We start from the raw sequence: 21,774 nt of genomic DNA, 5'->3' as shown, positions 1-21,774 counted from the left end.
AAGACAGGAAAAACAGTGGATACAGTGCCTGAGACGACGTGCCTCCAATCTGGGACAACTAATGAAAGTAGCTGCATCTCCTCTCCCGCAGCAGGCCATGCTGCAAGCGCTAAGTTCCCTGCATCAAGCCACGGGACAAAGAGGGGCAAGATGGCTCTGTTGCTTGCTTTCTTCCAGCTCGCAGAGGAGCATAAGAGGTGCCAGACTGGCAGAAGAGTGGGAGACGTGAGCTGAGAGGGAGAGGAGCAGGAGGAGTAAAGTCCTTCTAGTCCCTCCAATAAATCTCTGCCTGCATTTTAGCAATGTGCTGTCCTTGAGAGACAAGGTGATATGGTAAGTGCAAAAAAATGAAGAAAGGCTCTCTCTTGTATATGCGTCATGTATTTTACGGAGACAGACACGTATAACATCTGCCTGCAGTACTCGATGTCTGTATGCCTTCAGAAGGGTGCTCAGACACATTGCAGGCTTGCACCAGTACAAAAAGCGACTACCAGCAACCGAGTTACTTCTACCCTCTCACAAAAGGTGTCCATGTTTTTTAACGTTTGCTACTTCACGTGGGCAGTTGAACGCTCCCAAGCAACGGGCTCCAGCAGCCTGGCACACCTCCCCTCGCCACGCAGATGAGGTAGGCTGTGGGCCCGAGCAGGCCCCGGTGGGGCACAAGGAACGTTTTGGGGGCTAGTTCGGGGGCCTGGGAAAAAAATATAGATACAGTCTCCTACAGAACCCCAATGAGGCAGGTTATCTGAGAAAAAAGAGGTACAGTTGCAGGCACCAGTGTCCCCTGCACGCTAGGATCGCGGCTTGGGGACACGGCACCCGAGGGGTGCCCCACAGCAGGAGGGGAGCACCAGCCGTGGCCAGCCCCGGCCCTGCCGCGGGGGATTTTCCTCTGCCAGGCAGCACAAATCACAATAATCCTACTATTTTTCAAATAACGGCAATAAAATTTTATTGAAACCATTCAAAAGAGCACATCTGTAGAAACCGAGAAGAGCGGAGGGCCGGGAAGGGAAGGCCGGGCAGCACGGGGCCGCCGGCGGAGGGAGCGCCGCCCGCTCGCCCGCGCGCCGTGCCTGGGCCCACAGCGCCACCTGCCGGCGCCGCGCCGCCCCGCGCCCGGCCCCGGCGTCGCCCGTCCGCTGCCCGTGAGGTGCCGGCCCCCCCGGAGCCCCGGTGTGGCGCGGGCCGGGCACACGCTCCGCGGCGGGAGGGAAACAAACCCGGGGCATCCCTCTGGCGACGGACGTCGCAGCAGAATTACAGGCGGAGTGTTTTAAGCCGTTAGAAGGCGCGCAGAAGAGAAACTATTTTTATCTCCAGTTGTAAGATTAAATTGTAACAATGCGGTTCCTGCTTCATTCGTCACAACTAATGATCAAAACAACGCCCCGGTGTTGTTTGGGGTGGTTTTTGTTTTCAGGGTTTTTTTTATTTCCCCATAGCGGTGCCTATAATTCCATCCTATTTATTTTAACAGCCTGATGGCAGCGAGCAAGGACGGAGCCGCCACCTTTCTCATCCAGCCACCAGCTCGATGACTCATCCCTGCCTGGGAGGCAGCTCCGGATTGGAAATTGAAACCTATGCAAATATAATCAACTGCAGCGCCTCTGGAGTTACAGACTTTTTTGTGAAGACATAGTTACTGACAAGCGCTGAGATCTAGGCCGGTTCTCCCCATCAGCTGTAGCCTAGCTCTGGTAGGAAGGATTCTGCTCTGCTGGCCCATGCAGGTAACAGTTGCTTTGTTCATCATTTAGGGTATTGCCCAGAATATATGTTTTAAATAAAAGCTTTAGACAAAGTAAGTTCTAAAAACTAATAGGGGAAAAATTGTTGTTTTACAATACAGAAGATCTGTTGTGAGACTCTGACAGAGCATGAAACTATGCTTTGAAAAAAACCCCCACAGATTACAACACAAATTGTATCAAAACAAATGATGCGGCTTAATATACAGTCCTAAATACAAATCCAGGAGTACTCAGTGAAAGAAATAAATTCATAGGATGACAACTTTTGACCAATACAGGATATTTTTCAGGTTTTTTTCTTCATTTTATAAGATGCCCGTGAAACCACTTTACATCCTTTCCCAGACACTTGTTACCTTTCTGCTTCTTTCTGTTTGAACTTCGGTTTTTCTTTCTCTAGATTTTTTTTCTTCATCATTCTTAAGGTGGAAAAGAGTTTGAACAGGTACAAACTTCAGTGAACCTATGCTGATTTCGACTGATCTAGACAGTATCGCACTTATAATGAAAATACTGTAAAATCTACCCAACTCATGCTTTGGTAATAGGAAATTAAACTATTGTATTTTCCATGAAAACTTCTGGGAAGTTGAAAACCCATAGTCAGCCACACTGAAGCTAAAAATTACTGCCCAAGAATTCCTCAGAGAGAAAAGAGGGGAACAGAACAGGAAAAAAAAAAAAAAGAGCACCAGTATAATCCAGTCTCTGCCTTTTGACCAGCTGGTTCAGTTTTGCAAATGTAATAGTTTTGTACTGTGCTAGCAAGCTAGACATTACTAAAAAAACTCAAGCCCCTACATGACACAGCATAAAGCTATTCTTATTCTATGCTGCTTAGTACAGAAACAAATGTTTCTGGGTTGTTATTGGATGATTTGTAGCAACTTGTATGGTAAAGTTTCCAAACAATGATAAAGCTCTTCCCATTCCCTGCACAGAAATTTTTTAAACATTCACCTTTCCATTTTGTTCCATGAAAATTTTATAGATTTTCCTAGGGGGAGGAAGAAAGTTCTAATCACACATCCCTGAACAAAGCTAGAGCAAAAATGGCTTCATTTGAAATTTGGCATGTACAAAGTTATTTTTTGCGGTCTAATTCTATTTGCTCTGGATGGATAAGAATGAAAAAGACAGACAATTGTAAGTACTGAGGGAAAAAAAAAAAGCTGTAACTCAGTGTGTCTGCTTTGGTGTCTTATATAATGAAAATATACTTAATTCAAATGTTCTATAGAATTAAGGAATTAATTATTTAACTGCAGAATTAAAAATAAATTTGATGGGATTTAACTAAATATCCTGAGACTTCCTCATTAATGACCAGAATGCTCAATTTTTTGGAATCACAAGACATGAGAATTCACTTGCATAGTCACACAAAAAGGGCAGGGATGGATCAGCTCTGAGCCGCGTGTGGATATAGGGCCGAGGAAGGGTGCACCTGGAAGCGTGTTCTATTAAATATAAGGGCATACAAAAGATACAGATCCCCCAGCTGCTGCACGGGGCTGCAGGGCTCCCTGCACCCAGTGCAGCTGGTCAAAGGATCTTGGGTTAGGCAGCCCGGTTGTGTCTGGCACGTGGGCTAACAGAGCGGGAGAGCAGCTGTGGTGCTGTGCTGCCCGTGCAAGAAACCCTGGAGCATGGTGGGAAGGCCTACGGAGGTGGTCAAGTCTCACATGTAATTCATTACTTTTAATAGGGCTGTGTGTGTTCTGTCTATCCCAAATGCGTGTCAGAAAAATTAATTACTTAAAATGAACACACAAATAGGCAGACTTTGGCATCCCTAGCAGTTTGTGCCTGACTCCATTCCTTTTTCCTGTTTTGCTGGATCGTGTTTGCATATTCTTCCTTACTCACGACAACTGTTCAGCACACCTCACTGCTTACTACCTGCACCCCGCTAATGCCTCTTGACACAACCCAGGTTCCTCGCCCCCTGCGTCTCTCCAGCTTCCACAGTCCCCTCCTGCACTTTCCCATTGAGCTTATAGCGCTCGTAAGTGCTTGTGATACTGTGGAAAGGCTCCAGTCCCTGATGATATGCTCTTAAGCTTCTCAGGGGTGTTGCTCAGACATATTCTCATTGGATTGCAATTTTCTAAATAGCACACAACTAAGACCTCCCAGAAAAGCTTTTACTGTCACAGTCATGAAAAAAATGTGTGACTATCAAGTGAGTCACTTAAAATTATGCACAAATGCCTCTCAACTAAGCTAACACCACTTCTTGCACTAGAACTTTTAAAGTTTCCGAACTTCATTTCAGCGGTTTAATTTTACTTTTACATTACAGGCTCTCTTTTTTTTGGTCAGATAGGAAAGTAAACAGTTCTGGTGTTCAATAATTTTAGCACTTCAAATGATCTCATTTGGACTTTGAAGTTCAGCTTTCATTAATTGAATGGAATGGGAAAGGAGGAAGTTTCCATCTCAGCTGCAGCTATCACTTTACAAATCCAGCTTTTATTAGACCACATTTAGAATGGAAACAGACTAAAGCCCTGTTCCGTAATTTTGAGCTTTAGTCTAAGGGACAGCACATTTATGGTTACCGAAAAAGAACGTGAAAACATGGAATTTTTACTATATTAAACAAAGCAATTTTTTTTTTTTTTGGTGTATTCTAAAAGCAGCAGTATCTTAGATGTTTTTAGTATATTTTTGATGTGAGATTCCTTTAGATGGAGAATCTGGATATGTACACTTAAGGAAGCTAGCATTAACATTGCCAAAATTATGCCATAAACCACAGAGGATGCAACTGCATCCAATTAACACTATTATGAAAAGTTTTATGCCCCTCATCCTAGACCAAATTTTATTTTTGCTTTTTATGGAAAAAAAAAAAATCCCAGAATTACTGTGCTTACGCGGCACAGGTAGAAAAATTATTTTGATACCTTTTGGCTTGTAATTTTGAGCTGTTAACACCGCTCAGTTTTATTAGTCTAACATTTTCATTTAACATACATGCTGGCTTATACTGAAGGCACTTCTGGTCATTGCATTTGCAAAAGTATAAAGCCCTTCTAATGACTTGAACTAAGAGTAAAATCAGAATAAGAGAGATGTGACAAACTATTAAATGCAAACATACTAAAATCATCTGCCATGGTAAAGAGTGATGGTGGAAAGCCTACTGTGTTCCACAAACCTCAGTGTGGAAGCACCAGACAACAGTGCTTGTTAAATCACTACCCCAGACCTTTTTTCTCTCCACCTTCCCTTTTCTTACACAAAGGTAGTTCTCTTCTTAAAAGAATTGGTTATGAGTCTGTGTGCTTAAAAATGAATGTCCAATTTTGTTGCAAGCAGACAGTGTTGTAAAGTTTGTTCCCGATTTACAAAAAGACTGAGCTCACAGAGGGGTCTGTGTACAAGGATGGGCTGGCTCTAAGGGCACTTCTATCACAGAATGCATTAAGAAAACCCTTTGTCTAACCACAAAAGGACTTGCATATTAGTCTCAGGAGGAACGCATTCCTGCCCATGGACTTTATTTTCAAAAGGATAAAAGTGCACTTTCTTCATAGGCAAAGGTAAGTCAAAGAAATCCAGGTACTCAAGAGGATGAGGCTGAAACAAACTGCCACAGTAAGTTTAATTGGAGTTAGACCCAGAGGCAACAATAAAACCATTAGCAGTACAGATGTTAGGGATCCCCAAGGAACCAAGATGCCACAATGGAAAATATTCTTTGTGTGATATTGTCAAGATTCTGCGGCAGACAATGACCTCGCAGAAACATACAACTGACCAAACACATCAGTAGCATGGCAATACTTAGTATGCAGTTCAGGATACATTCATTCACAAACACTTCAGAAATAAAATTTAGCAGCTTTCTGCTAAAGAAGTGCACATTTACTCAACAAGCCCAGCCTATGAGAATGCGTGAATTAAATGTTCCCTCCAAACAAGGAAAAGATAAAGGTTAAATACTTTTCTTAGCGGACATCCATGTAAAGACACATCTTCGTCTTCTACTATATACTGTTTAGTTAATAATTTTTTAAGACCAATGTTAAATTATACAAATCTTTCATGAGTGCCACCCTCTAGGCTTTGTGCCCAACTACCACACACAGAATTAGAAATTACTATTGAATGCATTTTCCCTAATGGTCACAAACTCAGTTCTAGCTTTGTCCCTAAAAGTTGATGATAGAGTACTCTTAATTTTTGTGGACCTTTTGGCCCACTACTAAATCAACAGATTTTGCTAACATTTCCAAGCTATTTTTCCATACTGCTCTGACTAGAGCAGGAATGGCAGACAAGATTTTAAAGATGTTCTTAGTTTCCTAAAGCCTTCTAGGTAAAAGAGCCTGAACCATAAAGGTAGGACAGGCTTACAAAGAGTGATACAGAGAAAGATGCAAAGTGTTGTTTTTCAATCCATTAAAACCAACTACATTTGAAGACAGTGAACCTGATTGTGTAATAAAAAGTTCGCTGCCCCCATGGGACTGTTGACTTTATTTCTGCTTCTAGACAAAGAGCAGGTTACACTAATCTGAATATTAAGAATCATTCCTGAATGTACCTCTGTAGATTGCTTAAGCCTTTCCATCATGCCACAAACATAATTCTTTCTTTACCCTATGCCTTGTCTTACCTTTTGCTCAAGGTGAAGATCTGCTTTCTATTTAAAAGAACTACCACAAGGCCTCCACTTCTATTTGAAACTTACACGATCTTGACGTGGTTTAGCCCCAGCCGGTAGCTGGGTGCCACGCACTACTCACTCACCCCTCCCCCGGCGGGATGGGGAGGAGAACAGAAAAAAACAACGGCAAAGCCTCGAGGGTTGGGATAAGGGCAGTTTACTGGGACAGCAAGGGAGAGGGAAACGATCAACAACAGTACTGATAACAGATATTCACAATGGGTGATAACAAAGAACAATTTACCGATCCGACGACCGACCGACCGACCGACCGACCGGCCGCTCAGCCTGTCCCAGAGCCACACCGAACCCGCCCCTGCCCGACCGGCCCCCTTTATGGTGAGCATGATGTCACAAGGTATGGAATAGCCCCCGGCCAGCTCGGCTCACCTATCCTGGCTCTTTGTGAAATTAACTCTATCCTTGCCAGAACCAGGACAGATCTAAAAAGGGACATTCTTAGCATCAGCAGATTGTCTGTGGGGCAAAGATAGATACAGGAAAAGTAAGCCAAATGCTTCCTAAACCCTGTTCCTGAGAGGTACATTCTTAGATAGCAGACAAGCTTCCAACACCACTGGTAACATTTCCCCCCTGCCTTCTGAAGGATCAGTGAACACCTGGAACCACAGAAGCAAAATCCACAGGCTGGAAGGACACTGCTGAGGAGAAGAGATCTGTGTAGCCCCAAGGTCAAGACAGGTATGCATATGAATGTCATATAGTGGCATAGGAAAGACCAGCATCATTGTGACTTTGCAAGTGTTCAAGAGTGGAGAGGACTAGTGAAGAGAAGGAAGGAGAAAGGAAAGACTGTCTGATTCATCCATCATTTAAAGAATCATCTGGTATGAACTTAACAGCAATATGGATTGGTTATAAACCTCCAGAGATGCCATCTGCTCTGATAGCAAGAATGCCAGGCATACAAAATGGCTGCTGATCTCTCATACTGACGTGGCCATGCCTCCTACCTGAGATGTAACGTTAACAGGCACAAAGCCAGATAAGGTTTTAAGCCTCTGCATTCATTCAGGTGAGGACAGAGTTCACGCCGAGAAAATACAGGAGGCCAGTGCTGTATCTCAAAAGTGGTGTGAGATTCAAAGCACTCCTGGGAATCAAGTAAATAAGTAAATTAGCATATCCTTTTTTGTATGGAAAAATTTTACATAAGCCTTCACATTCTAGATGACAGAAAATAATTTTGCTTATCTGCCTCCTAAGTTATCATGCATACTAATTAGAATCTTAGTTATTTTTGAGACAATATTTCAAATTGTTCAAGTTCCAAGGCAGGCCACAGTGCCGGATGGCAGCGGCAAAGCCGGAGCTGCAGCCTGGCCTCCGAGAGATCGCGTTTGCTGGAACGCAGCCTGCGCCAGCCCTCTCGTGGAGACAATTTATACCGCCTGAAAACCATTCTGCAAGCTAGCTACAGCATCCTCTCAAACTGATGAAAGTAATATTGACAAAAACCCCATTGCTCTTGCACAAATAAGTTTTATCACCACTGGGTTATGCAGACACAGGTATATTGGTTAAAGTAGTAAATATCTTCCACTGTTGTAATCAATACTGGCTTTTGTCAGAAAAGTCTGTAAATCTGTATTCACATGTTTCTAGCACTCATCTCTTTCAGCATCCCTAGCCTGTGTGAAATTCTGAGGTTGACTGGGAAAAGTTCCCAAGGAAACAATATTGAAACTATGGAGTGAACAGTATAAGCAGCAGAAAGGAGAAATACATGAGTTAAAGGATACCAAGAGCCCTGAAAATGAGACAGAAACAGGAAGGGAGAACAGGTGATAAGGAAATGGGGCATAAACAGAGAGAAAAATAGAGGAGGAGGACATATAAGCAAAGAACAAGATAGTTCTATTTATTTAGTTAAAAAAAGTGTGATGCTGTTTGGGTCATTGGGAATAAAACAGGCAGGCAAAAGCTCTTAGAGTTAAAAGCGGAGAGTCAGCAACCATGATATTGTGACTGAGTGTTGAGTAATGTACAAACTTCTGAATGATCATCCAAATCATACTACTAGAATTGAACATGTTGTTTCTGAAAATATATTTATTCACAAAGAGCGATGCCTGTTATTGGTCGTGTCTCACAGAAACTCTCACTACTCTTAAAATAACTTTTTTATGAGTCATTTCTTCTCTAATAAAATCTAAGAGTCCTAAGCAGTAGCTAGGGAATAAAGATAGGTGCCCAAAACATATTCTAGTACAGTTCTCTTATGTATCACAGCATCAAATATCCTAAATTGAGGCCTTTTTAGATTATAGCCTCATGTGTCCCTGTCTATGTCAAAGACTTGCCATATCTAGAGATCAGCTAAGAGATGTGAATGTTTTTAGGTCACATACTCGTTTCACTGGGCTGGTAAACCAGGGAGCGAGTTATGAACACAGTGTCTCCAGAAATGTGTAGCCAGTGATGTATCAAGGGAAGGACAGGAACAGCAAATAAATCTGCCTGAGCCCAGAGGATGCTAGTAACTCCCAGAAAGGGGAACTTCAGCTCTGCAGCAGCAGCTGGAACGAGCTTCTGGATTCTGGAGGGACCCTGAGCACAGCACAGGAGAGGGGCCTGCCTTTGGTAAAAATACCAGGCACCAAAATGAGTTGCTACGTCCTGTGTAAATGATAGTGGCGCAATGCTGCAGGATATTCACATTTATTTCACAGTCCCAAATGTTTATGGTTTTTTTTGTCCACTCTGAGCAACTCTAAACTAGAACAGAAAATGTAGAAGTTAATTCAGGACTTGTTGTTCATAAGTGCAAATTTATTATTTATTCTACAGATAAAACTAAAATCAAATCTCCTTATCAGAACTGTCCCTATTCTTTCAGTATGAACATTTTGTTGTGCAGCAACCTTGATCCAAGCTCTGTGGTTAATGGGAGTCTATAATCGGTATCTTAATTTTCAGTGAAGCTAGTTGTCTGATGCACTTTTTCTAAAAATCCTGCAATATAACTATTGATGTTGAAGCAACTTACAGTGATGTAAGGGTACTTGGAAGTACTGCATTGCCTCTTCAAATAATTATTTTAAATGTTGTGTTGGCAACATACCTTATTTTCAGATTGTTTTACAGCTAATGTATGTATTGATTATGAGCTGAACTACTTCCAAAAGACAAACTAATCTTCATTTGCAATTTTTCCATATAATGGCCTCTGTAATATATTAGTATACAGCTTTATTCTGCTCTGAAAAACAGACAATTATGGATGACCGTCATTCCTTGGTTTGCATACCTTGAGTATTTGGACTTCAGACAGTGGACGGGGGGGTGGAACGCCCTTGTGCAGCTGTTACTTCTGCCAAGGGTCAGCTGCTACCTTGCACGCACGCTGGGCAGCACCGGAGGACACTCAATCGGAGCCACGCTGGTACCTCCCCTAACCAGTCCCAACATTTCTTTACTCTTTGATCTCATAGTTGCTAGAAATGACCCTCATTTCCCAGCATTTAATTCCTTGAAAGGTGCACTTGATATACATACATCATGGTTGCTTCTGTAGCCTGAGATCAGAGTGGCCCTATGACATGATGTCAATTAAACAGAGATTTGGGCACTGCCAAAAATTTCACCTTTTCCCAAACAAAGAACAAATCACTTTGAAAGAACGAAGTTAGCCAAATTGTATACCTTTACCCAATGGCACAAAATTAATTCCACAGGATTTTCAGTGCCTTTAAAAAAAACCCTGAATTCATTTCCAGTAAGTTAGCCAGTGAGGGATAGATAAAGGAAGAAAGCCACTATATTCTTGGCCTGATGGTCACAAAGCAGGATTAAACACCGTTTATTTAAATAATATAACTATAGTTCTATAAATAAGAATTAAAATGGCAGTTATATTTGCAGGGAGACAACATCTCTAATTTTTTTTTGTAGAGGATAGGGTTTATTTTTGTTAAAATATTTCACAAAATCTGTAGAAGTGCACGTGCAGGTTATGTTTTTTAAAAGCTTAATAATTGGCATACACATGCTATTACTTTTCAAAATCAGAACACTATGTAAACATTAAATTTGGTGGAATAAAATAGCAAAAAAAATTGTTGGAGACGACACTAAAGCAAAAAATATCTTCATAAGGAGGAAAGATTCTATCTTATGATGTATTTAATCACTGAATTTCTAACAATTACGTTCGTAAAGTTATGTGAGTCTCGTTCACTTGTGAAGCAAATGAAGAAAATTTCTGTAAAATCGGTGCAGTAACAAGTTCTGGCCTCAAGAGGGCGATATATCACCATGTCTAAAACTTTTTAAAAATTAAGGAAAAAAATCACTTTTTACTAAAATAGAAGATGCTGTTTGCTTGTGGGTAACTGCTAAATATATTGACCTCTGCTATATCATTCACATGACTTAAGATATAATGACCATGATTCCCCCTCAAAATCAGAACGTTTAATTCAGCATTTCCTATTATTCAAGGTTAATTGGTTAGAAGAGGTTAAGCCTGTCACCTCACAGGAGATATTATAATTCTTTGACCCATGAACTTGTTTTACAGTTAAGATTTCTGAGTTTAAAAACAGGGGAAATGGTGATTGCCACTATTCACTAAATATGGCAGCAGCGAGGAGAGAGTAAGATTCACCACCTCTTTTCTTTACTCCATTATTATTCGTCTCATTTCCTAATTTAACCTCCTGCTATGCGCTTGATTCTTGTTCACCTGCAGTCTCCAAAGAAATACTGTCACTATTAGTTCCTCCATTAATTGCTTTTCTTTTGCCTCCTAATTCATCTACCTTCCCTTCTAGATAGTTTCTTTTTTCAATGGTCTCTAGCAGAACACCCTCTTTGGACCCTAATTCTGACGTACTTTTGGCATCCCAAAATTTTGATATGTTTACAGAATAAAATAAAAACAATCTCTAGTCTTTTCTCTTCTTATTCTTTATTTTTAACCCCGGAAGCTTTGCTGTTTCTAACAAATTTGCTATTTTTTTCTGTTTTTCTGTATCTCAACAGAGCTATAGAAGATTTGCGCTGCCCTGCATAGATGAAGTTGACCCTAGTTTGGACTTACCTGAGCCAATATTATGCTAGCTGCTATAGTTCAGTTGCTGCTAATAGTGCAGCAGTATTTACATTTTAAATTACCCTGTGTGTCTTTAGTCCCGTAGAACACAATGAGGAAACACTCGGGTAGTCAGATGCTGGCATCAGCAGGGAAAAAGCAATTAGTAATATTAAGTTATTGTGACTTGAACATGTACAATGTCTATCAAAAATCTGCTTGTTGGTTCTCCCTCTGTCAGCCTGGAGAGTTTCCGAACATTGTCCGAGGGAAACCAGAGGCAAATCTAGCCCTCATTCTGGTAACCTTACTTGACCCACATAAGAATCAGCGTTCGAAACAAGCCTTTGCTAACAATAAAGGAATATTCAGATAAGATTCCAGTTTGATTTGCTAAGGACAGCTCAGCTCTTTGTGAGAATTGTCATCTGTGCTCCAAAATGTAAAGCAAGGACAAGAAAACATTTTTTTTCCTTTCTGGTTGCTTTCAAGATAACTTTCAAATACCTGTGTAAGCATACAGCTAGTCTGAAACAAGCCTCTGAGAGACACTTTCCTGTCCATATTTACCACAAATTATATTCACTCTGATGCGTAATGATGACAACTATGATTTAAGAGTCAGCATGATTTAATGTTTCATTCCTGATCATAACATACTGGAAGGGATGAAGAAATGAAAACCAGTCACTGTCAAAATGTATAAAGATACGCAAGAAGAAAAAGATATGAACATATTTTGAGGAGTTATGCAATAATCTTACATAAGTGGACTTGATCTTTCTTCTCAGGTTAATCCTCTCTAGACCCTTGAACATTTCTCTTGCTCTGATTCATCTCCAGCATGTACACATTTTAAGGCAATGATGCATCAACAACAGTAGATAGACTGGAATTTGATTTAGGTGGAAGCTAGACACAATGTATTATTTAAATAATTAAATATTTAGAATAAAGCATGATTTGGGTATACTGTATGCTTCTGGAATATCCTGTACTTCCTCACAGAAGATACATAAATCATAAGTATCCAAGAGCCTAAGTATATTATGTAACAGAACAGCTAGACCTTAAAATATTGGGAAAGGCGTATCACTATGAAAATATGAAGCAATGAGCATTCTCTTGCACTCTTCTATATTTACCATATTTAAGGGAATATTAGAAACCACAATTTTAAATTTAATAGTTTCCTGTTTAATAATAGTGGTATTTCAAGGAGCCCTAAAATCAGTACAGTAACTAGTTAACAGGGTAGCTCAGAAGTTAACTCAAACTCTTCACAATGAACCAACCCTCTCCCCAGTACCTGACCCCTATAAGACAGCAGTTAGAGGATTCAGTCCAGAACAACACAAAAACATTCCTCTTAAACCACCATATGCACCCTGAAGTAAACTCCCAATAGCAATTGGACTCTGTGTTTTGAAAGCTAGTTCCATCACTGAAAGCTTCCAAAACTACTTCAGTGGTTTCTGAGTCCCTTTACCTCCATGAGAGAACTGAAAGCACTGAACAATCCCAGACAATAAAGAGTGGCTCTGCACTGATAGAAAGGTGTCGATCATAAGATCATCTTAAAGTTGATACTTCTTAGTTCTCCAAGTTATTGCTGTCTCCCTTTTCTACCTGGAGCGTCTATTGACTTTCCCAGTAGGTGACTTGGCACCCACTGCTCACCTTCGAGCCTGTCCTTTGCTACAGTGAGAGCAGGAACTCCACCTCTTGCAGTCTTACCATTCCTTCTCCCCATTGTCAGCTCTGCTGCACCCTTTTGCCTATTAGCAGAGATCCAGAAGTTAAAAAGAATCCTTGGCCAATTTCTAGAAAGTTTCCAGTTCATGAATCAATAATATGGATGGGTCTGGTGCAGGCTTGTGGCTAGGCTTTGATACAGATGACTAAGACATGACTCTGGCTTGGAAAGCCAGTGGTCACTTAAAGCTGACCTGAGTGACTGCATTAGAATAGAAGAGGAGGGCTCACAGAATCATGTATGAAAAAGCAGCTGTTCCTCCATTCATCTGAGCTGTTAGTAGCCATCCCTGACCTGAGAGGTGGTATCCAACTATGTACACAACAAGAGAGAATCGGGATGCTTTTTGCAGCCAAAGGTCTCACATCAGATGTGAGCCAAACACTGGATGTAGACATATCCCTTATAATCAGTTCTAAATACTAGTCAAGACATACCCTCAAATCAATGCTACTTAAGTTATTTGTGAGCAATTTTTTTTCTATTTCTCTCTCTCCCTCTCTCTTCCCCCCCCCCCCCCCCAAATTATTTGGAATGATTTGCCAAATACTGAACGTAAAAATCCCTGATCTAAAACTGCTCACTGCTAAATGATTCTGAGGTCTCTACACTGGAAATTCAAACAGTTCTGAACAAGCATATGCTTCATAATAGATGTGTTTCATTAAGGAAGCATAATTCCTGCATTTAGTTTTAGATGTAAAGTTACAAATTCAGAATTTGCACACCTTACATAGAAGTTGCTGCTTTTGCAAAAATTGCTCGTGACAAACTCACTCCGACTATTTGTGGTAAAGCAAATGCCAAAGAAAAGTGAATGTCCTTGGAGGAGCTATTTAAAATTCAAGCAAACTGTTAGGAGCTAAGTGTTATGGAGAAACAGAGGGTTCACTGTATTTCAATATCTTCTTCTAGTAAAGAAGTATTTGTCTAGTAAAAGTGAGGGTTCCACATGTGTACTACATTACTGCTTAATAATAGTTTAACCAGCTTGAAAAGTGAGGGATGGGCTTTCAAAGCAGGGGAGTGTCATCAGACTCAAACCGGCAAAGCACAAACTTGACTACAACCTCAGTACAAAATGTGAAGTGACATTTTCGATTATGCTGCACAATTCAGCAAGACTGCTGAGAAAACTGCAGAGTTGCCAAGGAATTTCTGGATCTGATACCTCTTTCACTTATTGTTTTTTATAAACTGGTCATCAACCAAGAGTACTATTTCAATCTAAATCGTATGAAGCAGTATAGTAAGATTCAGAGGTGAACAAAATTTGGCAAGCACTTTATCTATTAGGAAAAATATGCAATCCATTTATTTTAAGAGGGTCAGCATTGGAGGCACTGTTACTAAGTTATTGAAAGCAAGAAGGCTAAGTGGAGCACTACAACACTTTAAAAATCCTTTATCTGGTAATCCAAAATAAGCCAGCCCTGTTCCTTGTTGATTATCTTTGCTTTTGCTACCTGTTCTGTCACCACTGATTTCTGTTCTATGTTTTTTCTTTGTTACCAAGCCCTATCAGCGTTATCAGTTCCTATTAGTCTTTCACTACCTTAGCCCCGCAGCCCAAACTTCATTTGTCCTCTATGCATGCTTTTCTCCTTAATGATAAAAATCTCCTCTAAAAACAAATAAACTTTGCTTCCTCCAAAGCAATCCAGGTTCTGCATTAACTGAACTAGTGTGTTTTCAGTCCTTTCTCTGCCCAGAAGCAACTCGGTCCCTTTTCAATCTAAACAATGCAAATTCTTTCCCCTTTGTGTCAGTTCTCCAAATATTTTCTAATCAACTGGCTCTCCCAAATGGACTCCCAGCCGTATCTCCAATACAAACTTGCTCTACCAAGTCCATCATACCATTTGCAGAAGACTACTGCTTAGTCAGCTTTTGTGACTACCTTTTTTATGCAAATCTTTCCCACCCAAGCACACAAGTTATTTGTCACACCAACAAGTTTAGCTCTCATATTGCAGCCTGCTTTGCAGACTGCACTGATCCTTAGTTCCTCCCAGACAGGAAAATTATTCTCGTTACTCCAGTAATTTGGAAAAGGGGTCTTTAATCTCGGCTCCACTGAGGGATCTTGGGTTCAGAGGGGACAAATGGTTGCACGAGGGTGAGGGCATCCCTGACTGGGTCCTGGAAGGCAGCAAAATCTTTTATCCGGCTCTTTGCTGTAGGATCCCTGGGGCATGCTCTAATTCAGAGCAGAACAACACGCACAGCAGCATTACTTTATTCCCTTAGCACGTCAAGAAGGTGGGTAACCGGTGCCAAGGCTGACTGGGCTCCTCAGACAAAATACAGAGCCAATGAAGGTCAGGGCAAATTCATGAAATGTGATGAGCTAAAAAGATGGGATTGATAGATATCAAATTGCTTCTTTCAGAGGAAATTCAGCTGCCTGTTACAGAAATGGAGCCTGCAATAAAACAGGAAAAAATCGTCAATTTGCTCCATGCAATTAACCCTGAGCCCTGCAAAGCAAACGCATCTTCATTTAAATAGTGTCTTGCAAATGATTACATTTCTATCCTTTGTAATAGTGCCCTCAAAAATCAAGTAGAATAGGATTATCAGTGACCACAGATTACAGCACAAAGATGTCAATATAGTCAATCTAGTATTGACTAGAGAGAAGGGGATAAAACCGTCTGAACAAGGTTTATTATTGCTATTATTATTTTATTCACTTAAGATGATTGAAAATGCGCTGTCATTAGATCAGCCCCAAATCAGGTTTTTCTTCCAATTTTTCAGTTTTCACGTAAAAAATGGGGGGGAAAAAAATCAATTATTAGTATGATTTTAAGGAAAACTTAGTTTTCTTACAGAAAGTAAACCCTAAAGCATTCTGAAACTGATACCATGGAGGCCTAGTGTTACGTACGGTAAGTGGCAATCAGCCATCTTCTTACGGCAAAGAACTCTACTGACTTTACCGGTGAGAATTACGTTGTTGTATCTTTTTTCCCTCCAGTTAGTATAACAGAAACTACAGAGCTTAATCTGCATTCTAAAAGTTCATTTGGGGTAACAAGTAAAAGCTGAACTATACTTTAACAATAAGAGGAACATTCAGAACTTGGTATCGCTTATTCTCACATTTAACTCCAAAAAGTAATTTCTGAATCATACAAGAAACTACCACAGAAATTGTTATGTACGCCAGAATGGAGGTACCCAGTACTAAAGGTATAAGAAGCATATGCCAAAGAATAGCCACAGTGCAAGGCAAAATATGACAAGAGCATGCCATATTTATTGCAAAGCAAGGAAGTGATCCTATATAACAGCAAATGGGCCAGTCAAGCAGAATTCTGTTCGCAGACAGATAGATTAACAGCATGATAATACCCGTGCAAGGACACGTCCATAATTTGGAAGTATGAAAAACTACATTTTAGCAGTTTCTGCCCATGACTCCATATAACTGAGATGAATAAGGCTTCCAATAAATGCTTTAGCATGTGTTCAACAAATTGCTTGCTATCAAGATATTACCAGATTTATACTAATTCAAAATTATTCCTGTCATAACAAAATACTGAGACTTCCTTGCTTGCCCTATTACCTAGCTGAAATATGACTTTCAATGATTTTGAGACTGCCAGTCATTTCTAAGCTGTTGTTATCCCAAAATGAAAGGTTGAGTTATTTCAGTTTTATTTTACAATCTCAATAAATAAAATATATTAGGCTAGATGTTTGCGGCAGTGTAACTGGATTACTAATGGGCATGAGCATGCTTCTTCTGTCCTTAATTAAGTTCTCATTTCAGATCTAACTTTTTTAGCACAAAACTACCGCCAACAGAAGTAGTATTGAATTATTGCTAAGACACGCATTTATGCAATTAGGAACTCCTTTTTGAGTTGGAGAATTCTTATTAAATACCAGAATTCATGTAAATGCCAAACGACAATTAAAAAAGCAATGGTACACTTTTGATACTCTGCTTAGGAAACTGTGAAACAGGAGATCTAGCAAAAGAAAGGACTCAGTCGTAACACAGGTATGGTATCTTTAGGTAGATTTCTTTACAAAACTTCGTAACATAATGTTAGGGAAGAATTTTCTATTACTTATGTCAAATTAAAGTACCTCAGCATGACACTACAGCATTACTGAGGCAGGATTTACTTTGGTAAGAGCTGAAAAATCAGTTCTTTACTAGCCTTACAAGCAGAAGATATAATTACTAGCAACAATGGAAAAACGCAGGTGAATAAGCAGCTTGGGAAAACCTTATATTTCTTTAAAGTATTACAATACTACAATTGCTTTGCAAAACATTTCAAAACTTTTCTCTAGATTATTTTTATTCACCATTCAGGAAGTACATTTTCAAGCCATTTACTGTAGCTAGCGTACATCTTTCTGCATGAAATAAATAGGAAACTTTCTTGTGTGCTGCTTTTAAGGGCATGGATTACTGAGCTCGCTCTCTCTTCCTAGCAGTGCTCTTTACATCTGGTACCCTGTTTAAAGCCCTTCTTCTACTCTGACCCCCTTCCCACAACTTACTTCATAAGATTATTTTTGAGCTCCGTGATCAACATTTCCCAAATATTCATCACAACCAGGAACACCGAGAAATTGTAGAAGCAGCAGCATCAGCAGTAGCAAAGTCCTCAAGGACAAGAGCAGCAGCTGTAACCACTAGCTTGAAGGATTACCCTGGCCAGAGAACAGCTAACTACCTTTAATTGCTGTCAGGAGCTCAGTCCTCTCTACAGAGGAGGTGAAGAGAGGATGGGTATGGAGAAGAAGTGGGTGTTTATAGCTGCAGCCGGTAGTTACAGCTGGTTCTTATTCCTCCATCTTGGCAGGACTGAACTGCAGCTGCACAAAGACAGATGACCCCCAAAAAGAGAATCACCTTTTCAAAAAGTTTGAGAAAAATAAACATGATGATTTGATAGGGGGATGCAAAAAGTCTCTCTGCCACCTGCTTCTTGCCAAAAGGATGCTAGTCAGTGCCTAGTGGAGGGAGCTGGTCCCTAAGACACTCAACAATTCTATTCCTTAAACAGACTCTTACAGTATCATTTGAAAGACAGCATCTTACGTATTCACGAGCAGCTTTGATGGGATTTATTGCTTGCACAGAATGAAGGGCTCTGTATCTGTCAGCTTCATCTGGACTAATTTTGAACACTACACAAACTTAAGCACAGAAACAGCTTGCACTTATGAAGACGGTTCTTTCATCAGAGTCCGGAAGATGAACCCCAGTTGAGGGAACAACTTGAATCATTAAGTGCTGCCCTTTAGAGCTGACTCTTTCAAGGCTGACAGCTGCTGCTCCCTTCTTTGTTTAAAAGACATTTCTCTTTCTATGTTTTCTACCCTGGCTTTATACTCAAACATCTCTAGCTCAACTACTTTTCTACTAGTCATAATACTTGCAATGTCTTCAAAAGTTATAGCAATCACACATCATAAGAAGCATTTACTGAAGTTATAAAACTAAGTCCTGCTTTTTTCTTAGCTCTTATAGAGCTTGATAACACAGAAGATAATGCAGATACCAGATTTAGCATTTAGATGCCAAGATTGCCCTTTAATGCATCTTTTGTGAATTTTAAAGGAATTTGCAACCTAGCAGAGATGGAGTTTTCGTTTCTGACAGCCATTTTACTGAACTATCTTGAGGATGGACACGAAATATTCTGAAAAGGAGAGTTCTCTACAATGGCCAGGAAGACAAACCCACCAGAAAATCAAACCAAAAATTTACTATGAATTAAGCTAATAATTATATTATTGAGATGGCCATGTCCTTATTTGATTATTCATTCAAATTAACTTCCTTTTCCAAAGTTTATCTTTTTTCTCTAAAAAATCTCTCGTAATGTTAACTACTGCACATGTTTCCACTTTATAAAGAAGAGTTACTTCTGAAGAAGTGATGCCAGAAGCCAAGAATGAAATCCCATCTCATCTGAAGTTTAATGGGATAGTATATTGCCATTATTGCTCTAGCATATTGCACTATTAAATTGCCATTATTTAGGAAGGATTATTTAAGAAAAAAAAAAAGGAAAAGAAAAAAGAAAAAAGATGTTATGCTTAGTTCCACCAACTCTGGAGGGAAAATAATCACTGCAAGGGAAGAGAACTGATTAAAAATAAATGTGGTTATTATATATGATATGACAGGAATCAAGAAAATGATTCCTCTATTCTTGGACTAAAGCAATTCTTTTTTATAAAGAAAATAGGCAGATGACATTAAGTATAGCTTCATTCAAATACAACAAAGATCCCTGATTTTCCAATGTTTATCTTTCACTTCATCCAAAAAATAACATATCACCTACCTGATCTTGGCAAAGAGAAGCTCTATTGATAAAATAATGTTTTGGCAAGTTTAAAGGCATTGGTGTAAGTAAACTAACTTAGGAAAATTCTGTATAGTTAAAAGTTAACTGCAGTCTATTATAATTACAATGATCGCTGCTGTTCTTTACTTCTAGCAGTCACTAGATGAGACTATTTTCATCATTAAAAGAAAGCAACTCCACCTCTGCCCACAGCTCCATCTCCATATATAGGTTTATCAAGAACAGAGCAGAACATAGGATTATTGCCTTACCTCAATTTTTTCCCATATGGTTTCATAATTTTCTTGATGTTGTATATCTTGCATCAGTTGATGAATTAAAGCTGATTTATTTGAGGCAGAAGTCTCAGTGGGCTGAGTGACAGTAGTCCTTTCTGACTTTTCTTCAATGTATTTTTTAATGCACGATACAGGCATACAAAGATCTTCATCAGAGAGAATATCACTAAGAGGCCCAGATTCAATACTGTCACCTAAGGAGGATACTATATCACTTGAAGAGCTTGGTGAAATTCTACCCATTTTTTTGTGCTTTTTTGTCTGGTATGTTGGATACATTTCTGAATCTGAGTTCATTTCTGACAGCTCCCAGTCATCAATGTTTTGAATGGTTTCTCTTCTGGGCTTTTGGGGCAGCAACTTCGTCAAATTTTCTAGTTTTAAAGCTAATACTTCAGTCTGTCTGAGATGTGAAGGAAGTGCTAAATATTCATCAGATCCGTACCAGACCTCACCATCTTTACTGGTTTTTTGAGTATAGCTTGGTGTTGGGGAGAAGCTTTTATTATTCTTTCTTCCGAGTAGAAGAGGGCATGAGTTGGTAAGGTCAGAACCAGCTGAGGAAGCACTCTTTTGGCTACGCGTTGGTGAACTAAAAGGCTCAGTTTTACCTTGTGATTGCCCATTTGGGTCTCTCTGGTTGTGAGAATCTGATGACGCAGAAGAATCTGTTTCCGTCTCCTCCAGAGACTGAGACTTATGAGAAGTAATTCCATTTTGTAGAGAACGTCCTCTTTTTTTGACCGGTATTGGCGCAGCTGTTTTACACGTACCTCCAGCTGTTCTGCCAGCTTTCACTTTCTCTGGAGGGTCACGAGACTTCTTGTGCTTTGATTTTTCTTTAGAGTTGTAGAAAGTAGATTTCCCTAGACTTATGGAACTGTCCTTAAAGTGATTATTTATTGTGTACTCAAGATTTCTATCACCTATTGTATTTAAGCAATCATATGACTGACTAACTGCAGATAGACTGTTAGTGTAGGGTGACTGTAAAGCTAGGCAAAGCTTGGACCTGTCTGGTGGATCTAACAATGAGGGTGTACTTCTACTCATTTCAGTTTTAACTAACTGAGAGATTTGCCTTTTTAAATCATTGGCTTCCATATAATCTTTAAACACATCATCTTTCAGAAACAGACCTCTTTTTGGCAATGTAGGCTGTGTAGGGGAGTCTTCATTATAGTTAAAGCAGTCTCTTATGGACCTCTTAGGAGTTGAGTTTTCACAGTGAGAGTGTTTGATTTTTTCACCGATGTGCTGTGGAAGATTGCATTCTGGCTTCTTTAATGTGGAAACTGGTTTGCTGTCAGTAGGTAAAACACCATCTTCAGAGCAAGGTCCTTTAGAAAGAGAGGAGTTTGCAGGAGGAGATACTAGCGACAGCTCATGTGTTGCTTTCCTGTCTTTGCTTTCTTCTCCATCTTCTGCTGAAAGAGGTAAGTGGGTTTCTTTCTCATTTAATGCTTCGTTACACTGGGAAGCAATGGAATCAGTTGCTACTGCAAGTAAACCCACACTTCTGATAAGTCCTGGAAAATCCTTATCCATCTCACTGTAGTTCCAGGATTCAAATGGTTTTGCTTTCCCTTGGCTAGAGGTCATATCATCCAGAGCACCAAGCAAATCTTCACTAGGACTGTAGTCAGACAGTTCAAATGCAGTAATACCACAATCCAGTGACAAGTAATTCTGAGAACATTTGATGGTCAGCTGTCCACAATCATCAACTTCAGTTAAAGAGTCAAGACGGTCCTGAAATAGACAAAGAAATGGTACTTTTTAAGATGATTGATTTTCATATACAGCACACACAAAGTAATGAACTATCAGCTTCTATGTTTCACTGCCTAACATCTAGAAAAGCATTCATCACTGACCTGCCTGTTT

At 39.9% G+C, this 21,774-nt stretch overlaps 1 protein-coding gene across 4 annotated transcripts in view; it reads right to left on the bottom strand.

Annotated features, from left to right (window-relative positions):
- Positions 1-21,774, bottom strand: part of AKAP6 (A-kinase anchoring protein 6) — a 291,212-nt gene that overhangs the window by 162,292 nt on the left and 107,146 nt on the right. For all 4 annotated transcript variants that reach the window (XM_054828350.1, XM_054828353.1, XM_054828351.1 and 1 more), the window contains exon 4: positions 19,861-21,639. In XM_054828350.1, coding sequence (XP_054684325.1) covers positions 19,861-21,639 — 1,779 coding nt within the window. The remainder of the gene's footprint in view (positions 1-19,860; positions 21,640-21,774) is intronic.

This window comes from Grus americana, chromosome 5 (assembly GCF_028858705.1).
Source record: "Grus americana isolate bGruAme1 chromosome 5, bGruAme1.mat, whole genome shotgun sequence".
Lineage (NCBI taxonomy): Eukaryota > Metazoa > Chordata > Aves > Gruiformes > Gruidae > Grus > Grus americana.
The sequence above is the reverse complement of the archived record's forward strand: the minus strand, read 5'-3'. Positions and strand labels throughout refer to the sequence as shown.